This window comes from Aspergillus nidulans, chromosome VII, assembly GCF_000011425.1.
Source record: "Aspergillus nidulans FGSC A4 chromosome VII".
NCBI classification, from domain to species: Eukaryota; Fungi; Ascomycota; class Eurotiomycetes; order Eurotiales; family Aspergillaceae; genus Aspergillus; species Aspergillus nidulans.
Window position 1 is genome coordinate 3417743 of NC_066263.1, and position 21706 is coordinate 3439448.

General features: G+C 49.0%; 7 protein-coding genes across 7 annotated transcripts, besides 1 other annotated feature; 3 read left to right on the plus strand and 4 right to left on the minus strand.

Annotated features, from left to right (window-relative positions):
• Positions 1-21706: part of a sequence feature (contig 1.38 569..233386(1)) that runs on past both edges of the window.
• Positions 234-3195, plus strand: ANIA_02296 (RFX family transcription factor; the record flags this gene model as incomplete). Its single annotated transcript, XM_050613006.1, has 4 exons — positions 234-405; positions 517-1237; positions 1292-1609; positions 1662-3195. Exons 1-4 carry the CDS (start codon positions 390-392, stop codon positions 3193-3195), a joined length of 2589 nt encoding a protein of 862 aa, XP_050468851.1. The 5' UTR covers positions 234-389.
• On the minus strand, positions 3996-5451 carry ANIA_02297 (uncharacterized protein; the record flags this gene model as incomplete). The annotated part of the gene is made up of 3 exons (XM_654809.2): positions 4969-5451; positions 4186-4914; positions 3996-4119 (listed from the first exon to the last, which is right to left on the minus strand). Exons 1-3 carry the CDS (start codon positions 5307-5309, stop codon positions 3996-3998), a joined length of 1194 nt encoding a protein of 397 aa, XP_659901.1. The 5' UTR covers positions 5310-5451.
• ANIA_02298 (E1 ubiquitin-activating protein AOS1) lies at positions 6756-8142 on the plus strand (the record flags this gene model as incomplete). Its single annotated transcript, XM_654810.2, has 3 exons — positions 6756-6786; positions 6850-6907; positions 6968-8142. 3 exons carry the CDS (start codon positions 6756-6758, stop codon positions 8067-8069), a joined length of 1191 nt encoding a protein of 396 aa, XP_659902.1. The 3' UTR covers positions 8070-8142.
• Positions 8707-10511, minus strand: ANIA_02299 (uncharacterized protein; the record flags this gene model as incomplete). Its single annotated transcript, XM_050613007.1, has 3 exons — positions 9318-10511; positions 9126-9255; positions 8707-9065 (listed from the first exon to the last, which is right to left on the minus strand). Exons 1-3 carry the CDS (start codon positions 10023-10025, stop codon positions 8707-8709), a joined length of 1197 nt encoding a protein of 398 aa, XP_050468852.1. The 5' UTR covers positions 10026-10511.
• mdr1 (type IV ATP-binding cassette transporter atrD) lies at positions 11422-15876 on the minus strand (the record flags this gene model as incomplete). Its single annotated transcript, XM_654812.2, has 3 exons — positions 11422-12079; positions 12137-15401; positions 15468-15876. The coding sequence occupies 3 exons, from the start codon at positions 15874-15876 to the stop codon at positions 11722-11724; spliced, it is 4032 nt and encodes a 1343-aa protein (XP_659904.1). The 3' UTR covers positions 11422-11721.
• On the plus strand, positions 18652-19847 carry ANIA_02301 (eL39 family ribosomal protein). The gene is made up of 3 exons (XM_050613008.1): positions 18652-18703; positions 18840-18940; positions 19209-19847. The coding sequence occupies exons 1-3, from the start codon at positions 18698-18700 to the stop codon at positions 19255-19257; spliced, it is 156 nt and encodes a 51-aa protein (XP_050468853.1). The 5' UTR covers positions 18652-18697; the 3' UTR covers positions 19258-19847.
• On the minus strand, positions 20260-21199 carry skpA (SCF ubiquitin ligase subunit skpA; the record flags this gene model as incomplete). Its single annotated transcript, XM_654814.2, has 5 exons — positions 20260-20481; positions 20532-20701; positions 20763-20930; positions 20991-21076; positions 21145-21199. The coding sequence occupies 5 exons, from the start codon at positions 21197-21199 to the stop codon at positions 20475-20477; spliced, it is 486 nt and encodes a 161-aa protein (XP_659906.2). The 3' UTR covers positions 20260-20474.

Consider the following 21706-nt stretch of genomic DNA (forward strand, 5'->3'; position numbering starts at 1 on the left):
AGGAATGAGGCATGTTACTGTTATATCACGTGAGTGGGAGGTTGTTTTCGTTGCTTGAGGAACGGGCGATTCTCTGTTTATTCCCGCTTGCCCTCGAAACCTCACCAAACCAGCCCCAAACGCCATGAGCCTGACGCCCTGACAGAGTAAGTTGATGATTAGCATAGCTCGGACTGCTCTGTATTTGTGTTTTTTTATTTTGTCTGAGATTATCTCCTCGCGGTGGCACCGAAGTCGGCTCTGAAGGAAAGATCAAAACAGACGGGCACTATTGAACCTATTATTATCAACGCCCGTGGTTACCCACTGTTTCGCACCTAGCAACGAGAGAACCCCAAGCAACAGCACTATTCAAGGTCCTTTGTGCGAATAGCTCCTGTAAAAGGAAGATGCCTCCTGAGCTTGGTAAGGCGCTGCATTTCCCTGCAGGATACCTCTTCCGTTCCCCTTCATCTGATGCTTAACGGACTGGAAGTGGTTTTTACTTACCGCATCGCTGACCCGTGGTGACACCAGCTCGCGCAGCCTCCCTGTCCTCCAGTGCAGCCTCTCAATCAACCCAAGTCGTCGCTCCTCAGAGTCGTCCTGGCACGGCAGATCTCATGAGATCGCGCTCAGAAACAGTAATATCTAGGAATAGCCGTCGCCCGCGGTCGAGAGGCTCAACTGCTAGTATTCATTCGACCACAACTCAGCAGACCCAAGATCAGCAACTCACCGATGGCTTCCCCCAGTTTCTGCCGGCCCAAACATCTGCCGGATCCAATGTTTTCGGCAACAACCCGGAGGATATTATTATGCGATTTGGCCAGCAATTGTCGCACCAAGTGAACGGCACCGCCTTGGATTCTTTACAAGACGCCCACCACTCTGCAATTTCGAGGGCTGACGAGTTCCCCAATCATGCTGTTCATGGTCATCATCTTTCCCACCACTCATTACCCTCAGGAGTCTCACACGGGATGCCAGGCGTGCCAATACCTCAGTATCAAAACATATACGACAGTGGAATTGAGAACCACATACAGGAGCACGTTCTGGATGAACATGATGCTTCGGAAGCCGGCCTCAAGAAAAAAAAGGGATCAAGCTCCTCCCTAGCCAACGATAATGAGTTGCGAAAACTCTTGCGGCAGTATGAGGGTTATACACTGAAGCAAATGGCGGCAGAAGTACTCAAGCATGAGGGAGCTGGCGGAAAGGCAGAAAAGGTCAAACAAGTCTTCGCAATGATCTGGTAAGTACCAATAACATAATCATGCTCCCATTTGCTGAATCTTATACGCCATAGGTTGAAGGAGAACTGCAGAAAAAGCACAGGCTCTGTCCGCAGAGATCGTGTTTACTGCTGTTATGCCGAAAAGTGTGGAACCGAACGTGTCTCCGTGCTGAATCCTGCGTCTTTCGGGAAACTAGTTCGAATCATATTTCCAAATGTACAGACGCGCAGATTAGGCGTTAGGGGGGAGTCAAAGTATCACTACGTTGATTTAACGGTAATCGAGGAAAAGCAACAGAAGCCATCCACATCGACCACCCAGAACCCTTCCCGCGACTCCACGGCAGTAGGTGGTGTGGATGCTATGAATGGCAATGACATGCAAAGAGCGTGAGTGAATGTTTTAATTCGCAAGAAAACCACAGACTGACATCCCCCATAGTGCGAGCACCATACAGCAGCCTACAGCAGATACAGCACTATTTCCATCTCCTACTACTTCATTCGCTCCCAGGGCCTCCATCGACAGGGCAATTTCAGGCTGCGGGTGCCAGGCCTCTTCACAGGCCGAAGTGATAACCCTCGAGAATGTTGCCAGTCATTCAGGAAAGTTAATTTACCAGATGTTACAACTACCTACGACGGATAGCTCCTCGGTTGATACAGACTCTCTGCAACTACCGGATATCAATTATTACCTCCCCGAAAACACGGACTCTAAGGTAGCGGCGGCACTCGCTGCACTCTATCGTTCACACTGTATCTCAGTTATCGATAGCTTCCGGTATTGCAAAGAACGCAACCTGCTCAGATTCTTCTCTGCGTTCCATGGCACTTTAACCGTTCCGGTCCAGAAGCTGCTGACGCATCCTAATCTCGCACCTTGGATCAAAGAGTGCGATTGGCTTATGTACCAGAAGATGATTGCGTTTGTGGCACCGTTGACAACACAAGTTGTTCCGAAACTTGTCCTGGATGCCTTTAGTTCAATATCTCAACGACTTACGACACATATTGCCGAAACATTCAAGGCCCAACCTGTACATGTTTCCCTCGCGAGGTTGCTGCCAGCTCATATCTTCTGCAATCTCCTGAAGCACATGCTTGATGTGAATCAGTCTGCTAATGCTGCTGCGGCGTGGCTGTGCCACCCCGATAACAGGAATCAGATGTGGCTCGACTTCACTACATTGGTTGACCCCAAAGAAATGATCACCCGGGCGAATATCCCCGTCTGCGCGGAACAGGCCACAGAACAAATACTGAAGGATGATATTCGCGCCCTGCTTACTCCTGTCGCTGATTTGAACCCTGCTGCCTCGCACCCGTTCTTCTCTCAACCCGATTTGGAAAAGAGCCCCAAACCACACAAATTTTCCGTTGAGGAGTCCGTGGGTGATGAATACAATTTCCCGGACAAATGGATCTCCTTTATACTAAACCTCGCTCATATTTTTCCTCAACACCGTACACAGTGCATCATTGAACGAGTGGATGCATTGTGGGATTGCATACTACACCGCCTTACATTGGGAGGTGCCCAGAGCTTCAGTGCCTGGTGGATGACCAAGGTCTTTTTCCATGAGATGATGTTATGGCAGGCAGAGAAGGGTGGATTCATGCATTACACACCAAGCACTTTGCAGAAAGCAGGCCTGGACTCTGACCAGTCCGGCCCGGGAGGACTCGTCCTCAGAAATTCCCCAAAAGTTGTTGGTAACGAGTCATCTACGTCAAATGCGCAAGATGGCGCATCATTGGAGAGGTCACGGATGGGAGTCGAAACAAATCCCAGTCGCATGGATGATGAAAAACCTACTGATATTTCCGAAAACTTAACGTCCTTTCACGCCCCTAATCACGACGACAGTGCTATTGATCTGGACGACGACTCAATGTTAATGACAGTGGGAAAGTACGGTGATATGATGGTCTCCGACCCCGCAGATGCTGAAGGTGATGTTATTGTCATTTAACCTTACCGTGACGTGAGTCGGGCTTCCGCTTTCTTGCATTTTGGGAAAGGAAAATTTTGCCTTCCAAGGTTGGAGTTGGATCGAAACATTTTCAGGAGTTTGGATTATGGTTGGTTCATAATGAATGATTCGGCGTTGGGTTATCATTGCACGAGAGACGAGAAACGATAGCATCGATTAGGACCCGAAGGCTAATATGTTGCGTTTCGATACTTATTCTGGCTGGCAAACAAACATGTCTAGTTGCATGGTTGTCACTACCTGCGGAGACGCGGAAGGGTTTGGTTGGTCCTACTTTGCTTTATACTACTTTCCGCTTACGAGGCACGTTTTGTAAATATTAATTCATTGGATTGCATCGGCGTCTGGATCCTGCTATAGGCTCACTTAATCACCTTGCTTTGTTTTTGTTCATGGCATTTTGTTCTCACAACGAATACTTAGCTATCATGGGCTGGACTTGATTTAGTGTAACATGTTGAAGCTGGATAAGGACGAATGATGCGCTATTTCACATGGAACCTGCGTATAGGGCTCTTGTTGTATTCATGACATGTGGCTTTATTATTCTCCAAGTATGAGTCAAGACGGAAATGTTAGACTGGCTCATAAAATACATGCTGGTCAGGCATAACCGATGCGGCAACAGATCTCGCCCATTGTCCTTTCGGTTTGATGGGCACAGTACTGTAGGGTGGCTGGGCTCCTTCGAGCTATCACTGGCTGAGGCCCAATAGTCTTAAGCCATTGTAGAGCGTATACCTTGGGTTTCGCGGCATTGGTCGACATGTGGTGTGGGCTCATCTGGGCCCGACGGCAGGGAAAAACCTGGGTCCAGCATAGCCATGGGCGGTGACACTCTGAATGTCTATGTTGCCTGCATGGTATGGACTCCAGAGTTTGATCAAAATGTAACGACCAGACCTATCTCGCGGAAAAAGTTAGAAGAAACTGAGACGAATATCTAAACAAGAGAACTTCGGCACTCACGGAGGAGGATCGAACTTGAGGCTGACGCTACTTTTGGGTCGCTTGATAAAGAACTGAGCAAGAGGTCTCATCAATCCACCGCTTGAAGGACGTGCAGTTGGTCCAGAACGCGGCACCGACGGCGGGATGAGCAAGGTCGATTGTATTGTGCTATGTCCCCTGGGTGAATCGTCATGTTCCATGGCGTACTGACGACGCATAGCGCGTACCTGCCGTTGCAGTTCTCGCCGTCGTGAGTTATAGGAACGAGTTTCAGCGCTTTCATCCTCACCACTGCTGCTGTCCTCGGTATCTGAGCAAAGAAAATCCTCTTCAATCGGGTACATCGGATGCAGTGCTCTCAATTCGTCCGGCCCCCCTGGTTCCGAAGTTTGGGATTCGAGAAAGCTGTCTTCCACTCTGTCAAGCTGAGTACCATCAGAGCGCTCATCATACTCTGTGATCACGCGAAACTGGGGCGACTGGTCCGCATTCGAACTTGAGGAAGCACCAAGAAATTCACTGGCGTCCGTGTCCGAATCAGAAGGGCAGTCAAATCCGGCCAAGGTCGCCCGCTCAAGAGTTTGTAACGGAGTTCGATATGAGTTCAAATATTCTTCGGAAGGTTGCATTCCGCTGCGTCGACGGCCGCGGCGGCTCCGGGAACTAGCGTATTGAATCTGATATTGAGCGGTGCGAGCGAGAAGTTCATCAGCTGACATAGAGATAAAGACCATCCCTGCTTGAATCCTAGTAGAGGCATAGGTTAGTAAAGCAGCGATAACCATCAGAGGCCGAACATACGGAGCGTCATAGCCGGACTTTGGCGCTTTGATAACAAGCTTCCTCAAACAGAACGGTGCCTCCCCGCAGTGTTTTAGAATCAGATTACAGCGGTCTGATTTTGTACAATACACGGACGAGTCATCCCGAAGAATGTTCTCCGGCCCCGACGTTTCGCAAACGGGCGGATATGTGCCTCCATCACAACTGGCCAACTCCATTTTCAGAGTCCCCGGCACGACTTGGCCAAATTGACCATACCTTAAGTTTTGTAGTCCTTCTCGATTATCATCCGAATCAAGCTTCCTGCGCTTGACTCTCAACCTGTCCAATTCATGATCGTGACCCAGCTCCAGAGGCATTGCGGACGGCGTTTCTAAAGGAGGAACGGACCGGTCAAGGATAGACTCTTGACTCCCCCTACCTCGGCCAAGTCGATTGCTGGGCCTTGAACCACGATAGCTTATTGCATCAAGATCTTGCAGTCTCTGCAACCGATTCCCTGAACTTGAGCTCGCACCATGGATAGGATCCTCCCGAGATCCGCTCTCTCCTCGTATACTCCGAATCTGCTGATCCACGACTGCTCGGGTGCGCTCAAAGGAAGATCGATCTCTCGCCCGTTCGGAACGGAACTCCTCCAGCTCTTGGTCGAGTGTCTCTAGTGCTCGCGCGGAGGTATTTCTGTTGCGTTCAGTATTCAATAGGTTGCGTAGGTGCTGCAGGCGGTTCGTGTTTGGTCGATAAGATCTATCGCCGGATCTGCTTCCTCGGACGACACGGCGAGAAGCGGGAGGATGGTCGTAATTCCCCGACTAGATAAGGATGGACAAGAAGTCAACACATGGAGGGCTGACTAGCTAACCTACGAACTGGTATGAAGGATATGGGCCCTGGAATGGAAAATGGTATATTCCTTACGTACCATCCTATGGAACGGAAGTGCAAGTGTCGTTAGTTCTTAGCCGATTTGGCGATGGGATGGGGAAGGCGGAGACTGGAGGACTATACCGGGCGAATGTGGAGGTGAGTGGATCTAAAACAAACGATACGCGGCACACAGAATGCAAGGAGCCGAACAGCGGCAGCGAGGGAAAAAGAACGGCAAATGACAGTGAGCAGATCTTAGTAGGATGGAAGGGACAAGTGAAGGGGGTGAGTTGTCTGATGACGCTCCTGGGGCTCGACGCGATAAAGGGCGCTTATCTGCCCGCTCACGTGATGCATACTCGCTTTCTGCACTGGCATGTTTCCCTTCTAAAACTCATCCAGCTTCGCTTTACCTGTGTCTGGGTTGCTGGCAAGCGGCTGGCTCGGCGTCTTTTGCTGGCTTCATGCATTCTGGTAACACATTGAGTGATGCTCGGTCGCCTCCCGCGCCCCTCTTCTGCCCCTCTCGTGCTTCTCTCTCGATCTTGGCTTTCTTCGTCCAACACTGCCGCGCTATCCCCCCGCCTTGACGCTAGAAGCTGATCTTATTACTTCCCCTGCTATTGCTGAGATACCTATTTTATCTCACAACTGGAGGTCACTCTGCCGCCTTGCTGTTGCGGCTGAGAGGCGAAATTAGCCTGCCTCGGAAGCAGAAGTGAGGTTATATAGTTCGTCACCTAACCTCGTTTCGCATTCCCTTCTTTCCTCGTCTCGGCTTCGCGCCTAAACAGACTCTTCTTTGCAACATCCTCCACCTCTATTCTTCTCTCTAATCCGGCGAACCTTCGATTATCCGAGTCAACGCTGAGATTAATCTGACTGCTGTAGTCAATTCAGCCGGTCAATCTCGACTCCACGCACAAGAATACTTCACCATGGACTCGCAAGATCAGTCGATCAGCCCAGGTACGATCGATTTTGAACTATACTCAAAATCCTTATGATGAATCTTTCGTAACAGTTCAACAGATGAAATTGCGCTGTACGATCGTCAAATCCGTCTCTGGGGAGTCAAGGCCCAGGAGAAGTGAGTGGAATCGAACAGTTTCGTGGACCGAATCCTTGACTAACGGCGAAATGTACTTAGGTTGCGGTCTGCGAATATCCTCATCATCACCTTCAAAGCGCTGGCAAATGAAGTTGCCAAAAATCTGGTGTTAGCAGGGATCGGAAGCTTGACTATAATTGATGATGGGATCGTCACCGAAGAGGATCTTGGAGCGCAGTTTCTCGTGAACCAGGATTGTATTGGTCAAAATCGGGCCCAAGCTGCGGCCCCAGCAGTACGAGCCTACAATAAACGAGTCAAGGTCTACGCAGATGCAAGTGGCATTTCCAGCAAGCCGCCAGAGTTCTTCGGGCAGTTCGACTTAACAATTGCAACCGAGCTTGACTTCGCCATGTACAATGTCATCAATTCGGCCTGTCGTGTAGCCGGACGACCGTTTTACGCAGCTGGCCTGCATGGATTCTACGGTTTTGTTTTTTCTGACCTAATTGAACATGACTTCGTGATCACACGAGAGAAATCAAACGTTCCATCGCCTATAAACGAAACATCAACTCGGACTATTTTGAACATAACTTCGAAGAAGGAGAATGACAAAATGATTGAGATGGTCACGAAACGAGAGAAATACCATCCTCTCCTTCTAGCAAACACATCACCGCTACCCGACGAATTGACACGTCTACCCCGCCGCCGAAAGCAAGTGACACCGCTTCTGAGCTGTCTTCGAGCCCTCTGGGAGTTTCAGAAAATCAACCATGGCAGATTGCCAACCTTTTCACACCAAGATCTTGAATCATTCACGAAACTGGCTCGGGATGCGCACCAGGAACTCAAGCTTGACATTAGCACCCTCGATTCAGCATTCTTGCGAACTTTCCTGTCAAATCTCGGAAGCGAACTAAGTCCAGTGGCCGGTTTCTTAGGAGGTGCTTTAGCCCAAGACGTGATGAATGTCCTGAGCGCTCGGGAGCAGCCTCTTCAAAATCTCCTTCTGGTTGATGGCGAGAGATCTGTTGCCCCCATCTATTCGCTACACCCTTTCTACTCAATGGATACACCAAATGCCATGGCTGCCGTTCCTCCGGCTCCGAATCCAATTCCACTGAATGGTCACCCGGGTATAGAAAATGGTCAGCCGAGCATAGGAAATGGCCAGCCGGGCGTAGGGTTGTCGTAACCCTATAACTCCGGTGACCTCATACTATTGCGGAATACGCCATGAAAGAGCGTGCTGCATAGATCAGTGGAGAGGTTAACGTATATTTCGGTTCGATTTAGCCTTCGACTTTCTTTCTCTTTCCAACTTACGGCCAGGATTGGGTACTACCTGGGTTGGGAGCAGATTCATGACTGTATGATAAGGTTTAACCATTGAATATGGGGTCGATAATGGATCCGGGATAATCGTCCGGGCACCTTCTTTTCCTGTTTACTTCCAATCTACACCACAGTGAATTGACTGCGGGATATATGTATGTCGTAACATTGAAAACGCCAAGCCACGCCAGTTAAAGTACGTATGTGGTTGTCGATAAACAACTAGCGTCCGGAGTACAAGGAAACTGTATCTACTGGGTTTACCAAGACTGTGGTTTCATATGATGCAAATATGTATTAGTTCGCAAGCAAGCAGACAAACAAGCACCAAGCGCAACGCCATTCACCCAACCTTAAACCAAATGGAAAAGCCGGACAGGTACTAAAACTAAAGATGCAATATTAGGGAGTGTTCCTCACACTCCAAATAAACCAAACAAGGAGAACCCAATTCCATATATTCTCACGAAAGCCGTCATGCGCGTTTTGAAAAACCTCTACTCCCTGTCCTTCCTGAAAAGTGGTGCGCTTTCTTCATCTTCCGCTTTTCTTGGACCAGGGCCATGTCTTCTTCCCTCATAAGGTGGAACTTTATCCTCATCTTCCTCCTCATCTGAGATAAGACCTTGGAGCTCAAAAGTCTCAGCGTCCTGGATGCGCTGTGCTTCGGAGGGCGTGCGGGCGTGGCCGTTCACGTGCGTGAAGCGGCTGCTACCTGGCCCGTTAGGCAGGGCGATGGAGCCGGAGGGGCCCTGGTCAGAGATGTCGGTACTTATGCGGGAGTGGGAATGGGCTGCCGGGTCTGCGGACTCGGGCCAGGCGTGCACGGCGTAGATATGGAGTAGAATGTTTACAACTATAGGAAATCAAAAGTTAATACTGTGTATATGGTTGAGTAAACGGAAAGGGGACATACATAGAAAGAGGATGAATGCGATGCTGTAGAGGATGAGTACGTAAGATACGTGGGTGATGCCGGCATTTTCAAGGAGCATCATCTGCTCTTCTGTGGCACCCATGAAGAGGAATCCAGAGGCGTACAATAGCTGTAGGACAATCGTTAGAATAATGCCTGCTTTTTATGCCATAGGTAAGTCAGGAAACTTACGAAAGGCGTTAAGTATTGGAAGCTGTTAGGGTCCGACCCATCCGCGCTTACACTGCTCCGGTCCCTCAGCACAAAAGAAATCTCGATGATTCGGGTCAAACCAGCCGCCATCAACGTGTATCCAAAGATTTTATGAATCATGGTGCTGATCATCGAGTGTTGTGGATGACCGGACATGGCATAGCCTGTAAGGAGGATAACAATAGCCGGAATAAGATTCCTCTTGGGTCGGCCATTCCGCTTCCTGCTCAGCCAGATACCCAGCAGACCAGCGCACCACCAGACAATGCCCATAGTGGTGTGCTGCAAATCATTATGAACCCAAGGCCCGCCCCACCTATGCTCCGTGAAAGTGTTGACACAGCCCCATGCCGCGATGACCAGGGAATCGAAAAACTCCTGACTGCGGCCGGTTCGGCGCAACCAGTACTGACCGACGAGTAGGAGGATGGTAAGCAGGATACCGTACGCGATGAAGGCGCTGCCCATAATGAAGTGAGCCAGGCATTGTCCGAGATGGTCATCGCGGCAGAAACCCAACGAAGTGATCCCTCCAAACAACATCTGCACCCAGCTCAAAATCGGCATTAACTTGCCTAGGATGCCGTGGAGAAGAACGAGGATTTTGCGGAATTTCCCAAGAATTCCCTTCTCGATATGTAACTTGAGATAAACCCCAAGAATGACCTGTGCGGCCAAGAAGAACATGAGCCAATTCGCGAACGAGGCGTGGACGTTTTTGGCGAACTGGCGACCCTTGTGCGCATGGCCAAGAAAGTATGCAACAACGGCGATCGCGGTTCCGATAACTTGGACAGGAACGTGCCATCGTGACCGAATGATCTATGTTGAGAAAGGACAAAGAGTCAGACTGAGCTCGGAGGGAGACGGTACGATTCGAGAGACATACCCCAAGTACCATGCCCAAGGGAAAGATTATGCCAAAGGACACTCCCATGAGAATCATATGAATCCATAGTGTCGAGTCCTAGAACATTGGCGCATTGTCAGTCCGCGCAAAGTTAAGCATAGCTAGGCAGGGCATCATACAATAGGGTCGTCTGAGATAGCAGCACCTTCGGGAACATGCGAATGGTCGCCGTGAGCCAGGGCAGGGGAAGCGAGGAGCAAAGCTCCAAGTACCCCGCGTAAACGAAGAGCGCCCAACATCTTGCCTTCTTTGCTGGTTTGCGGAAAGAAGGAGGAGGATGAGGGGAGAGAAGAGAGGCAGGCTTACGAATCTTCTGATTGAAACGATCGGAAGCGGGCCGGGTAATGGAGACGGAGACTGAGAAATGGAGATAACACTCGCCCGGATTGGCTGCACGTGCCCACCCCATCTATAGCAGCTACGGAGTACAGAGTTACAAGAGATATCTATCTTATTTTTTTTTCTTGAATGCCGATGAATGAGGCTAGTTTCATGGATTGAGTCAGTCTCTATCTTTGTACGGTTGCTGAGATCGTGGCAATATTGTGGGGTGCCCAAGAACGTCAATGCTGATACTTACTACAACATACCTGGAACTAAGGACCTCATCTTGAAATAATCTAGCAGATCTCTCTATCCATATCCAAAATCTAAAGCCACAAGAGCATAGCCATGCCTTCATCCTCAGAGAAACCCCAAGACTCTTCCATACCCCACCATGATTCCCAGAGAGATAAAAAGTTGGCAAGTTTACCCAGCTGCAATATCCAACTAACGTCCTACTAACGTAGACTTAGGCGAGTCTCCGCGCATCAGTAACAGCCCTTGAATCCCAATGCGCTCAACTCGAAGCTCAAATTGCCGACATACGGGCTGGATTGAAGTAAGGCACGCCTTCAGCTTGGTTTTCTCGTTCCTCTCTGCTGTTAAAGAACACACCTACTAAGCTACGTCAAGGGATGACCCATCTAAAACGGTAAAACGGCATATTCGGCTACTGCACGAGTATAACGAGATCAAAGATATTGGGCAGGGCTTGATGGGTCTCATTGCTGATGCACGCGGGGTGAGGCAGGTTGAAGTGCAAAAAGAGTTTGGGCTGGGTATGAAAGATTGAGCTTTTCAGGTGGATGGATAGCTTGTAATGATGGATTATGACAAATGCAGGAGTTGTGGAGTATGGAGTGGTTTGTCTGCTTTTTCTTTTCATCTCATCTATAAGGTACATAGGTAGAGGAGAGTGTCTGCTATGAGACGAGAAGTCTAATAAAAAGAAAATAAAAAGAAGTAGAAATAAAAGAAATAAAAGAAAAAGAAAAACCAATAACTAGGCTTAACGAGCCCGAGAATTCTATACAAAAAGTCAAGGTAAGGAAAAACGTGCTAGCACACCATCAGACTGTCAAGGAGATATCCAAGATTATATATATGCAAGAAAGTAGCCGGAGAAGATAATTATGAGGGGAGATGCGATCAATGGCCCTTGCCCAAGCTCTGCAAGTTGACCAGCTCGTAGTACCGGCCCTTTTTCTGGACCAGTTCGCTGTGCGTTCCGCTTTCGACGATCTTGCCTTGGTCGAAAACATAGATAACGTCCGCCTTTTGAATCGTGCTGAGTCGGTGTGCAACGGCGATTGTGGTTCGGCCTCGGGCAGCGGCATCCAAAGCCGCCTGGACGACCTTTTCTGACTCGGAGTCGAGGGCTGACGTCGCTTCATCGAGAAGAAGGATTTTGGGATCCCGAAGAAGGGCTCGGGCAATGGCCACACGTTGCTTTTGGCCGCCAGACAACATGCCTCCCTTGCTGCCAACAACTGTATTAAAGCCCTCCCTATTGTTGCATGTTAGCGGACCAGGTATAGGATGAAGGACAGAAATATGAACTTACGGGAGCGACATGATGAAGTCGTAGATATTAGCGTCCTTGCAAGCCTTAATCAAGAATTCTTCCGGTACGTCATCTTCGACAATACCAAGTAAGATGTTTTCCTTGATGGTGCCCTGGTACAGTGTCGGCTCCTGGCTGACCAGTGACAGAAAGCTGCGGTAGGAGTTGATATTTAGTTTACTTATGTCCTTCCCATCAACAAGGATGGACCCGGCAATCGCATCGTAAAAGCGCTCAAGCAATGCAATGGTGGTACTCTTGCCACAACCGCTGGGTCCGACAAGCGCAACATATTGTCCAGGCTTCACGGTCAGGTCCAAGCCGCGCAGGACAGGCTGTTCTGGGCGGGTCGGGTATCTGAAGTGCACGTTCCTAAATTCGATTTCACCTTCCACCGTTTCGAGCTTCTCGCCCTCTTCAGACCAGTTATCAATTTGTGGCTTTCGGTCGAACAGTCGTCGGAATTCGGCGGCCGCATTCTTCGCCTTGCCCATGTCTGGTGCAAAGGAAAAGACGGTGCCCGCGGATTGAGCACCAAAGAGAATCTCGGAGAAACAAACAAAGAAGCGGAAAATGTCATACTCGTGGTGACCAAGAAGTGTCCCTCCGTACCAAAACCCGAGCGCAACGCAGAAGAAAACAAGTGCCTGCGACGACGCATATAACAGGGATGACCTCAAGACAGAGATTAGACTGGTCCTGCCTTGTGCGTCAAGCTGGGCATGGTAAATCTCCCAGACATCCCTTTCCCGGGTTAATGACGCAACTGTGCGGATAGACGATGTAGCCTCGCAAGCAAAGTTTGCAGATCCCTCATAAGCAAGCTTGGAGCGTGATTGAAACTGGGCTAGCATATAGAATCGGTAGAAACCGCATGCCAGGAGAACCGGCACAACCGAGATACAAACTAAGGCCAATTTCCACCCAATCGCCAGGGCAATAATGATAGCCGCTCCTAGGGTCGTGGAGGTCATCAAGATCGTGCCTAGAGTCACACCGCTAACACCGGAGAGATGCTTCGTCTCGGTGGACAGGAAAGAGGTCAGAGCGCCGGTGCTATTCTCTTCCTTGTCAAAGAAAGCAATGTCTTGACGGAGTATCGTCCGAAAGGCAGTGCTTCTCGCGCGACGAATAAGTCTCTCGGAGCATACGGCAAATGCAGCACCATTGGTTGACTGCGTGATAAACTGAATGATACCAACCACGAAGAACATCAATGACCAGAAATCCGCATCATGTCGAAGCTTGCTATATTGTGATTCTGGGAGCGAGAGTGTGCTGATGGCTTTAGCATATAGCACTGCTTGCGTGGGTTGGCCACCACCAGCTAACACTGAGAAGACAAGACCGATGAGCATGTACGGGATTTCAGGGCGGTTGAAGGAAGCAACAAATTTGAGCAGCGTCCATAATGAGTATTTCGGAGTTGTTTCGGGGGGTCTTTTAGAAAGAATCGCGCTGGAAACAGACTTGTGGGTGCCCGTGCGGTCAATGGTTGTGGGTTTTCCGTCGAGATCGGATGATGCGCTTGACGCAGTTTTGATTTTGGCAATATCTGCATTCGTGAGATCCTCAGCGTCGGCGTCCTCCAAGGCGTCAGCTTCCTTCTGTTCATTGATACGTTGAGCCTCCACAAGTTTGCGATAAGCGCCTCCGCGGTCAACCAATTCATCGTGAGTTCCTTGTTCAGCAATTTTGCCATTGACCAGAACCACAATGTTGTGCGCCGTTTTGATCGTGGAAAGGCGATGAGCGATCACAATAGTAGTTCGGCCTTCAGCTGCCCTCTCCAAAGCTGCTTGAACCACGCCTTCGGATTTTGTGTCCAAGGCCGAAGTAGCTTCATCCAGGAGCAGGATTTTTGGGTCACTAACAACGGCACGGGCGATTGCAATGCGCTGTTTCTGGCCACCTGAAAGGAGAAAGCCACGCTGCCCAACATTGGTCTCATAACCTTCAGGCAAGGCAGTAATAAAGTCATGAGCATTCGCCATTTTTGCCGCGTTCTCGATGAGTTCCCGGACCTTATCCTCGGATTCATTCTCGTACTTTGTGCCGATGAGACCGTGCCTAATATTCTTATAAATCGTCGTGCCAAAAAGAACAGGCTCCTGGCTAACCAAAGAGATCTGTTGGCGAAGCCAGCGGAGATTGAGGTCCTTGATGTCATGGCCATCCAGCAAAACCGTACCGCGAACAGGCATGTAGAATCGCTCAACCAAGCCGACCACCGTACTTTTTCCAGAGCCAGAGGGGCCGACTAAAGCGGTTGTTTTTCCAGCGGGCATTGACAGAGAAACATCCTCCATGACGGTGACCTCGGGTCTAGATGGGTAAATATGCTTGACATTGCGTAACTCAATGTGGCCCTCAAAATGGTCGAGCGTCTTCCCTTCGTTCGAATATGGATCTAATGGGGACTGGCGATCGATCGTTCCAAATATCTTTGCGGCCGCGGCCACAGCGTTTGTAAATGCTTGAGCATTTGGACTAACGTTCCCCAAGGAGAACGATCCGATCAAGATGGCCATGAGAACTGTGAGAATATCACCCACATCGACTGCACCATCTACCAGGAAACGAGAACCCATCCAGAAGCCAAGACCGTAGTTCGAGTACATAAGGCCAAACATGGCGCCAATCATGAAACCCATGACAATCTGGTTCTTTGTTCCCCATTTCTCAGCTTCGTCTAAGTGGACCTCATACTGCTTCGCAAGCTTGTCTTGGGTGCCAAACGCTGTGGCATTTCTGATGGAGCTGATGACCTCTTCCGCAACAGTGCCGCCTGCACCGTAGCTGTCAAGCGACTTTTTGCTGTACTTGATGATAAACTGAGAACCACCGCCCATGGTGAGAACGAGGGCCACAATTGTTGAGCTGCAAATTAGAGCCAACTTCCAGTATTTGACGTAGGCGATAATGAATGCTGTCACGAATGTCGCCAGGGCAGTCAAAGTGAGACCGACCTTCTCCGAAATGCCATCCTGGATAAGGTTTGTATCGGCTGTTATACGGGTGGTCACTTCCCCGGCACCGAGTTTATCAAAATAGCCAATGTTCTGGCGCAGGATAGACTCAAGGTAATACTCGCGGATCTTCTGCGTGGCGTGTTCTCCGGTATAGATGAAGCCAACAGTACTAACATAGACAGTGACAAACTCGCCGATACCGAGGTATACGAAGTACAGTACGTTCTTGGTCAATTCATCATAGAACTCGTCGTACGAGATTTGATATAACATTATCCTCTGGAAAGTCGACGCTAGCGAACCGAAGAGGATCTGGACAAGTTAGCCGCGAGCTTCTGAAAACCTGCAGGAACAAATACGTGCCGTGAATAGAGGCAATGCAGCACCGGCAGCAATGGCACAGATTGTACTGATTACCATGATAAGTATATCCATCTTTGTTGCATACCGCCAGAGACCGAAGAAGGAGATGTTTACTTTGATCTCCTCCAGCTGCGTCTTCAAGACCTGCCTCTCGTCTTCTGGCAGGTGCGCAATAAGCGCATCGACTTCGTTGACCGAGACCGCATTATTGCTGGACGACGATTTAGGACGGTGCTCCTTGTCTGCGGGGGTTGCTGTAGTACTAGATGGAGCCGAGAGGTCGCTGAGGATTTTCTTCTCGTCCGCAGCGTGTGGTGTAGAAGCTTGCTCCTCCGTCGTTGAAGTCTCAGCAGGTTCGCGCATAGCAGTCTCTGGCGAAAGGGGATTTGTCTCTAGCGGGGACATCTTGCGTTCGAAGCCGGGAGGCTAAGCCCCTGCCGAATTAGGAAACGTCGACGGTTTAGATCAGGATTACCACTCCATGAGAGAATGCCGACAACTTCTGCGCGACAGACGTTCGGGTGGTCAGAAATCTTTTAACAAAATCAGAATACGAGGATGTTCGCAGAGGATCTAGAGTAAAATAGTAAAATAGTTGTACGCGGAGTCGGAGTCGGAGTCGGAGTTCGATATAATTGAGATCGCAGTGTTCGTACTTGATGGTAATATAGGGGCACAATGCTAGGAGAAATAATCAACAATATCTAGGCTACCTATGCTAGACGCAAAGCGCAGACATCCATCGCTAGTTAAAATAATCAATGCTTGACTACATGCATATGCCCACTCGAGCTAGTCTGGATCATCGGAGCCCCAACTTCCCGAGATCTTTGTGCAAGCGAAGTGTCATCCTGCATCCTTCAAGCTGGACCCGTCAGTCGGGGATTACAACCCCCGAGCAGGTATCATCATTTATGGTCCAGCTTTTGCCAGCAGCAACAATACTTCGTTCAGCTGCTACAGCATCTTAATATTGTTGACTGTCGTTGTCTCTATCGGAGATTTCAAAGAGGGAAAAGAATTATAAACAAAAGGACATGATTTGATAGCCTTTGTTTCTTGTAATAATGTAATTCAAACAATAACAGTCCTTGCAGAACCACTGCATAGACTCCTGTGAACGACGCCGGGGTCCCCTTTTGGGAAATCAGTTGATGATTGCTGGGTTCAGCTGGAGACGGAGGTGACTCATTAATTTATCTAGCCGTGTAGAGCTAGCTGCCTGGAACTGCCTGGAACTGCCATCAACAGAATAGATAAGAAAGACCTAGCGGGATAATTGTAAAATTTTCTTGTGCACGCTAGTACAGTGCATGCATTGGTTGGACAGCATTCCCGTGACGTTGCATGTGCTTACTATTCTATAATGTCCATTGACGCAGTGGCTGGAACCTTGACCTTCGGCCCTTGAAATGTCCGTACCCCGACATTCCTCCAAGCAGACTTTGATGTGGAACTGACGTCCTCGTTGGCGATCTTGGTTACGCGGCCACAGTTCGTTCGCACTTTGGAGCCTGGTGGCCCCGAAGTTGGGTCCCAAGACCCCCGAAGGAAAACGCCGGCGGAGAAAAATAGCCATTCCTGTCATAGCGCCTAAATGCTTGTTTGAGGCGAAATAATGTTTTTGTGAATGTCTCAGGCTCAGCCTGCTCATAATGTGGCCAACTGTGCAGCTGCTAGTGTTGCCTTCGCGACTCTGGTCTCGAGTCACCGTCCTAAGGAAAATTCTAGAATTCTGAATTGTTCGAAGGTCTCTAATTCCTGCGCTTATTGAGGAGCGGAAGGACATAAGTGGAGTTGAAAAGAATGGACGCTAATTCCCAAGTCCGTTCCAAATCTACTTTAAACGAATACGAAGCGCCTCCTAGAAAAAGTTGTAGCATGGTCCGTATTTCCCTTACAGGTGAGATTCAGCTGACACGCAGTGTCGTATTCTGAATACATCGCCCCAGCTTAATGCTGTGGTTGTGCATGTACAGCAGACTGTGAGCTCAAGAGGGGTACATGAGATTCAGTGCTTATATAATTCCGTAGCTTACCTGCTTGCATTCCTTCTTTCTCTATTGGGAGCGGAGGACGTCACAAAGGATCTGATATGCACTTCCCTGGCTATCGATACCCAACGCAGCGTCCTGTCGGTATTCCACGGTTTCGGTAACCTGTGCGGTTATAGGGGGGACGCTGGGAGCTGCAGTGCGTTGAATATATGCTTATGGGCTGGAATTCGCTGCAGCAGACCTGGCCCACCAGGATTTTATGGGAGACCGAATGGAATCGTCTGCTGATATCTGTCATCTTGATAGTCCGACCGAGCCTGCAGAGAGTACAGTGCGACACCATACTGTCGATGAATTCAGCCAGTGGCTTGCATACGACTGGCTGTGCAGAGTGAGCAGCGTCTATGACTTGATCCTTAGTACTGAGGATATATCCTGAACAGCTCTTGATCAAGTCATGTATCAATCCAGGAGTGAATGGCAAGAGATCGAAGCCGCAGGATATTCGAATTCACCGATATGTGGCTGATTGTTGTGCTTGCGGAGGTGCAGAGGCGCAACACGGTAGACGGTCCGTCAAGCCGCCTCATAAGCCGGAGCCACATAATCATTTTTCAATCACCTTGGCGGTTACAATCATGGAGATCTTGAAAGTAGATATATGGACGTGCAAAACTTGAGTAATGGATCGGGGAAGGTTAATTTTAGCTGCCTTCTATATGAAGTACGCAGAGTGTGATACCACTAACGCCTCCAGAAATATTCTTTATAAGAACAAAGTCCGCTGTAATCTGAATTTTTAATATAGGATGGAACGTCACAACTGAAGCTAAGGAAGAAACATCATGCCATACAAAGCTCATTTACAGCCGCAGTATGACTGCCGTGAGGCTGTAGCTGACTGAAGGCATATTCGAGTCACTCCGGGTGACCGCGAGGCCCAGGCGGTTGCTGCTTTTTGGCCGCGAGACTCAAGAAAAATGTAAAGTCGTAAACTAAGCCAACGATGTCTCGTGTAGAATGATATTCAGAATCGTTTCGACATACGAATAAACAGAAGATAGAGGTGGCTGTTCATGCCTGAGGCATAATCACATGACCTCGGGAAGCGAAACGCTAACCCTGTCCGCACCAAAAAATCCACCACCACGAAAAGGCCTGGAGACGGTCGACAACCTCACTACCGCCAGTCCATACAACTCAGCTCGCCGTCGCGACAACCCATCAAGATGCCGGTTAGTGAATCCCCCGGCTTACTCGCCAAATTGGATGGATCATTTTTATATCAGATCAATATCCTCCGCTCCGCCATAAATGACTCTGAACCGATGAAGTGTCTGCTGGCTAACACATGGATGAACCCTGATATAGAGCCACAAGAGTTTCCGCACCAAGCAAAAGCTTGCCAAAGCTCAGAAGCAGAACCGTCCCATCCCTCAGTGGATTCGCCTCAGGACTGGTAACACCATCAGGTAAATATAGTCCGACCTAGTTTCCAGAAGCCTACAACCGTCTTTTCCGACCAGTGTGCAGAAGAGGAGGAAATGTATATATGGGGGTGTGTGTGTGTGTGTGTGTGCGCGTGTGGTCAGAAAGAATGCTAGTATATCAACGAAACGGTCTTTATAGACTCTTCATCGCTACCAGATCAGACACTGGATTACGCACGCACAATTGTCGCAGCAAACCGATACGCGAGTCAATAAAGGAAACCCACGACTAACATTGTCTTTTTTTTAGATACAACGCTAAGCGACGACACTGGCGCAAGACCCGTCTCGGTATCTAAGCTCGTGCTTTCTTCCACGACCGAGTCGACGCATTGTTTTCCTGGGATTTTTCCGTTCAATTTTCAACTGTGATACACACACACACGGCCAAAAATCCTTCAGAACTCGCGATGCTCTAATTTGCAATGAGAAAATAAAACCCGTTGACAGGCTTGCCTTCACCTGCCTACGATCGAATACCCGCTTTCCCTTATTCTGTCTTTCTTCTCTCACCTATTCCTCGTCTCCGGCTATCTACGTCAATGTGCTCGGAACCATGGTTTACAATCGACAAGGCGACTCGTCTTTGAATAGCCTCAAGATGAGCGGCCGGCATTTTTGATCTAGTAGCCAAGTGGGCTTGTGGGGGCGGGTTTCTGTGATGGAATGGACTCTACTGCTTTCTTATTGCAAACTATTGTACGCGAGCCTCTAGGGAAACAAGAAAAGAGACAAAATCGAAAATATGATGGGTAATGAGCATTCGACGGTATCATGAGCACTTGGTTCATAAGACTGGAACCTAGCATGGCTTCCAATGGCTAGAAGTACATAAACACTGGCACATGGCTCTTAACTTCTGGGTAGCTTGAACCTCCAGTCTCCCTTGGACTCGGTCCTTCATTGGATTCTTCACGGACATTCATCCCAACCAAAGTCTGCTTCATAGGCGTCTCTCCTTAGCAGATGAAGTAAGCCAGCCATATAGTATTCGTAGTAGTTACCACAAACGTTTAGGGCAGGGTTCTACGTCCTACGTACCTAGTCGATGGTTCTGTCTTACGCACTTTTTCTCAATTATAGCAACAGCGCACGCAGGTGGAAGTACTTACATCCCGAGTCATATACCATCTAAATTAAGAAATCAAGACGTCACTAACTAGAAAGTAGAGGATTAGAGACATATCCTGAGCGCGAACATGACTGCCATTGATCCTGGAGTTAAGGTATGTAACTGAGTGATAGGTAATACATCAGTCATTAACAGTGCAATGGAGTGATTTATTCGAAACCATTTTATGAAAAGCAGACTAATGACATTGGGTAACGTGATCATGGAGGGCAAAAGATTAACAAGCAAGACGAAACCGCTGAGTTGTAGTATCCCATAACGCCGTGGAGCCAGAGGACCCTTGTTTGATATTGAAGTTCAGAAACTAACTCATCATGCTTTGTCATTGGGGCCGGTTAGCAGTCCACAAAAAGAGCAGAGGAAACCATCCCAAAATGAGAATTTTTAGCGGCTAAAGTAGGATATTAGTATATATGTGCAACTGCGGGATCTAAAACTCACTCCTCGGCCCATTCGTTCTCGCGGCGGATCTGGTCCTCTTCCTCGGGGGTGAAGTCGTTCTGGATGTTGAAAGTCTTGCGGATTTCCTCGGGGGACTTGCCCTTGATCATGTTGGCGACAGTCTTGCATCCGATGTCAAGGAGAGGCTTGATGTCAAGGTAGTTGGCGGCCTTATCAATGAAGTTAGTATATTATGGAAATAATCAAAGAAATAGGCATGACTTCACGTACCAAGATTATCTCAAAGAGCATCTCCTGGTCAACCTGCATGAACTTCTGGTCCCACTCCTCAATATCCGTAGTCTTGCGGCGCGAATCGTCATCATCCGCAGAGCTGGGAGGGTCGTTCCGGTGGTGGGCGCACCATTCGAGAACCTTGCTCAAAACATTTTCCGAGACCTGGTTTGACAAGCTAGATCAGAGTCTGATTTATGTGGTATTCTGGGAAGAGTGGCCTACGTTGGGAATGGGAATGGGCTCTGTGGGGTCACCCAGGTCCTCGAGCATGTTCTTGATGAGAAGAGAACGTTCGGCAACATCGCGGGCTGATCGACTGTTAGCTCCTCGACATGACAGCGACGCTTGGGAGAAGCGCAGGTCCGGAATCACATACGGACTTCGATGTTCTTGCCATCGTTGCTGGTCATAACAAGCATTTTCTCGGCCATTTTGAACGACTGGAGTTGCTACAGTCGACGTTAGTTTTTGGTGTCCGAAATACCGAAGGTAGGAGTTGAATTGTGCAAGCTTGGGGTCGGCTCTGGTGTTAATGAAGAGGGGTCTAAAGGCGGGGAGCGCAGTTAGTAAGGGTGGTAATTTACCGATCGCAATTAGGATTATAAGCCAGTGGATAGAGATTGAAAATATAGATTCGTAATATGACAGCGAAAATAATTCGTGTGAGCGAGACACTTGGATAACGGTGGTGAGTGGTATAAGTAGGCGGCAAGAAAGAGGCGAGAGGTGTAGGTTAGCAAGATACAGACTTAGTGTCGGCGAAGGCGTCCGTCACATTATCACTATTCCCCCGGTTTTCACTCTCTATTTATTCCCATAGCGCTCTCTCAGGCACCAGTCTCAGCCCATCGAAGATCCCTTGCCTAGTTCTCATCTCCAAGGAGTGGAGAGTTCTTTATTCAGGGTGTTGGCTGATGACTTCCAGACTATTCTAGCTC